The sequence below is a fragment of the Phaethon lepturus genome, unplaced genomic scaffold (genome assembly GCF_000687285.1).
Source record: "Phaethon lepturus isolate BGI_N335 unplaced genomic scaffold, ASM68728v1 scaffold27689, whole genome shotgun sequence".
Taxonomy (NCBI): domain Eukaryota; kingdom Metazoa; phylum Chordata; class Aves; order Phaethontiformes; family Phaethontidae; genus Phaethon; species Phaethon lepturus.
Genome location: NW_010565961.1, coordinates 494 through 2,428, shown reverse-complemented (window position 1 = coordinate 2,428; position 1,935 = coordinate 494). Strand labels below are relative to the sequence as shown.

General features: G+C 62.8%; 1 protein-coding gene across 1 annotated transcript in view; it reads left to right on the top strand.

Annotated features, from left to right (window-relative positions):
• LOC104627213 (DDB1- and CUL4-associated factor 8-like) overlaps window positions 1-1,892 on the top strand; it is a gene marked incomplete at its 3' end in the record, with an annotated part of 7,147 nt that extends 5,255 nt beyond the window's left edge. The window contains 4 exon segments of the mRNA XM_010295343.1: window positions 88-160; window positions 889-946; window positions 1,154-1,261; window positions 1,762-1,892. Coding sequence (XP_010293645.1) covers window positions 88-160; window positions 889-946; window positions 1,154-1,261; window positions 1,762-1,892 — 370 coding nt within the window.
• Between the last annotated feature and the right edge of the window lie 43 nt (window positions 1,893-1,935).

The following is a 1,935-nucleotide window of genomic DNA, read 5'->3' as shown; positions in this document are numbered from 1 at the left end:
CTGCAGAGGGGGGCAGCGCTGGCCCTTGGCTCAGCACCCATCGTGTCTCGAGTGAGTGCCAAACTCCTGCCATCCTTCCCCCCGCAGGATTTATGACCAGCGGAAAATAGACGAGAATGAGAACAACGGCGTGCTAAAGAAATTCTGCCCTCACCACTTGGTAAGCGCCTGCCTTTTGTGGCGTACTGGCGTGACGGGTGGCACCAGGGATCCCTCCCCTGCGGGAACGTGGCGTGGGAGAGCTCGTGGGTGGGTGGGTGGCCGTCAGCTCGGCCACCTGTGTGGGTGGGCAGCACCCCTGCCGCAGCACTGCGGCTCGTGTGCCCATCTCCTGCGTGCTGGCACCGAGCAAAGCCGAACCTGGCATGGGGTGGGCAGAGCCGGGGGGAACTGCGCCCGCTGTGGGGTGAGTGACAGGCAGCCGGGTCTCCTGCTGGCAGCGGGGCTGCCCGTGCCGGCCTCACGGCCTTCACCCAGCTGCCGTAGCCGGGCTGGTGTCGGTGGCACTCGCCGTGGAGCGAGGGCCTGGGACGGGGCCTGGGCAGACCTCGCCGCACGGATCTGCGGAGCACTCCCTCGGGAGCCTTGTGTAGGAGCAGCCGAGAAGTGCTTGCTGGCCAAGCCTCTCACAGGCTTCCTGCCTGGAAAACAGCTCAAGAGGACGAATAAACTGCCTGGGCTTTGTTTTTTTTCCTTGACCCAAATCTTCCACTGTCCATAAAGTCCCGTCTTGGCGTAGGAAGAGGCAGCGATTTTATGCTCTGACTTTACAGCCCTTGCAGAGCAGTCACTGGCGCGCCGAGCTCTCTAAGCGGGCACGTGGCTGGCGTAGGTGTGCTGGCACGCTGCGGGAGGAGATGGGAGCAGAGCTCTCTGTGCTTTCCCTAGGTGAACAGCGAGTCCAAAGCCAACATCACCTGTCTGGTCTACAGCCACGACGGCTCGGGTGAGTGACTGCCCCGTGGGCTGGGGGCCGGAGGGGCGCGGGAGACCACGGCGCCTGCCGGAAACCTGCAGAGGCAGTCCCGTCGTGCAGGGCTGGGCATGGGTGGCCGGGACTACGGAGCACCGGGGGGGCTTGTGGCACACCCACCCCTAGCAGGGAGACCAGCTCCGCGTGCTCCCTGCTAATGCCCGTCCCATCCTACGCCAGAGCTGTTGGCCAGCTACAACGACGAAGACATTTATCTCTTCAACGCCTCTCACAGCGACGGAGCGGAGTACATCAAGAGATACAAGGGGCACCGCAATAATGCCACTGGTAAGGACCGCCTGGGACGGGTGCCGGGGCAGACACCCCCACCCCAGCCGGCTGCCTCCCCCGCTGCAGGGGGCTCAGAGGCTCTTTGGGGGCCACTGTCAAACTCCCACCACCACCATGTCCCCTTCCCCAGCAGCAAGCAGGGCCAAGCTTACTGTCCACACCCCGGGGTGGGTGTGGAGTGCGGCTTCCCCCTCCTCGCGCCTGTGACCAGGCTTTGGGGCAGTCTAGAGGTGGGGGGCCGTCCCCAGAGCAACCCGGAAGAATAATTGCCTGCTTTTAGCTTACTTCTGCAGCTCCCAGTGTTTCATCTTCCTCTCAAAGACCCTTAACACAAACTCTTGGGCTTGCAAAGAATGAGCCATTATGTGTCTGGGGACGGAAGAGATCCACGCCGGTAACCCTGGAAACTCGCTGGCTGCCAGGCAGGAAGCGAATTCATGGCAGGGAGCGCAGCCCGGCTCCTGATGGCCTCGGGCTGCTTGTTTCTCTCCTTTCAGTGAAAGGCGTCAATTTTTATGGCCCGAAAAGCGAGTTTGTGGTGAGCGGCAGCGATTGCGGCCACATCTTCCTGTGGGAGAAATCGTCCTGCCAGATCGTGCAGTTCATGGAGGGCGACAAGGGAGGAGTGGTGAGTCCCCGCTGCCCTGCTCCTCTGCCCCTGCGAGCTGGGC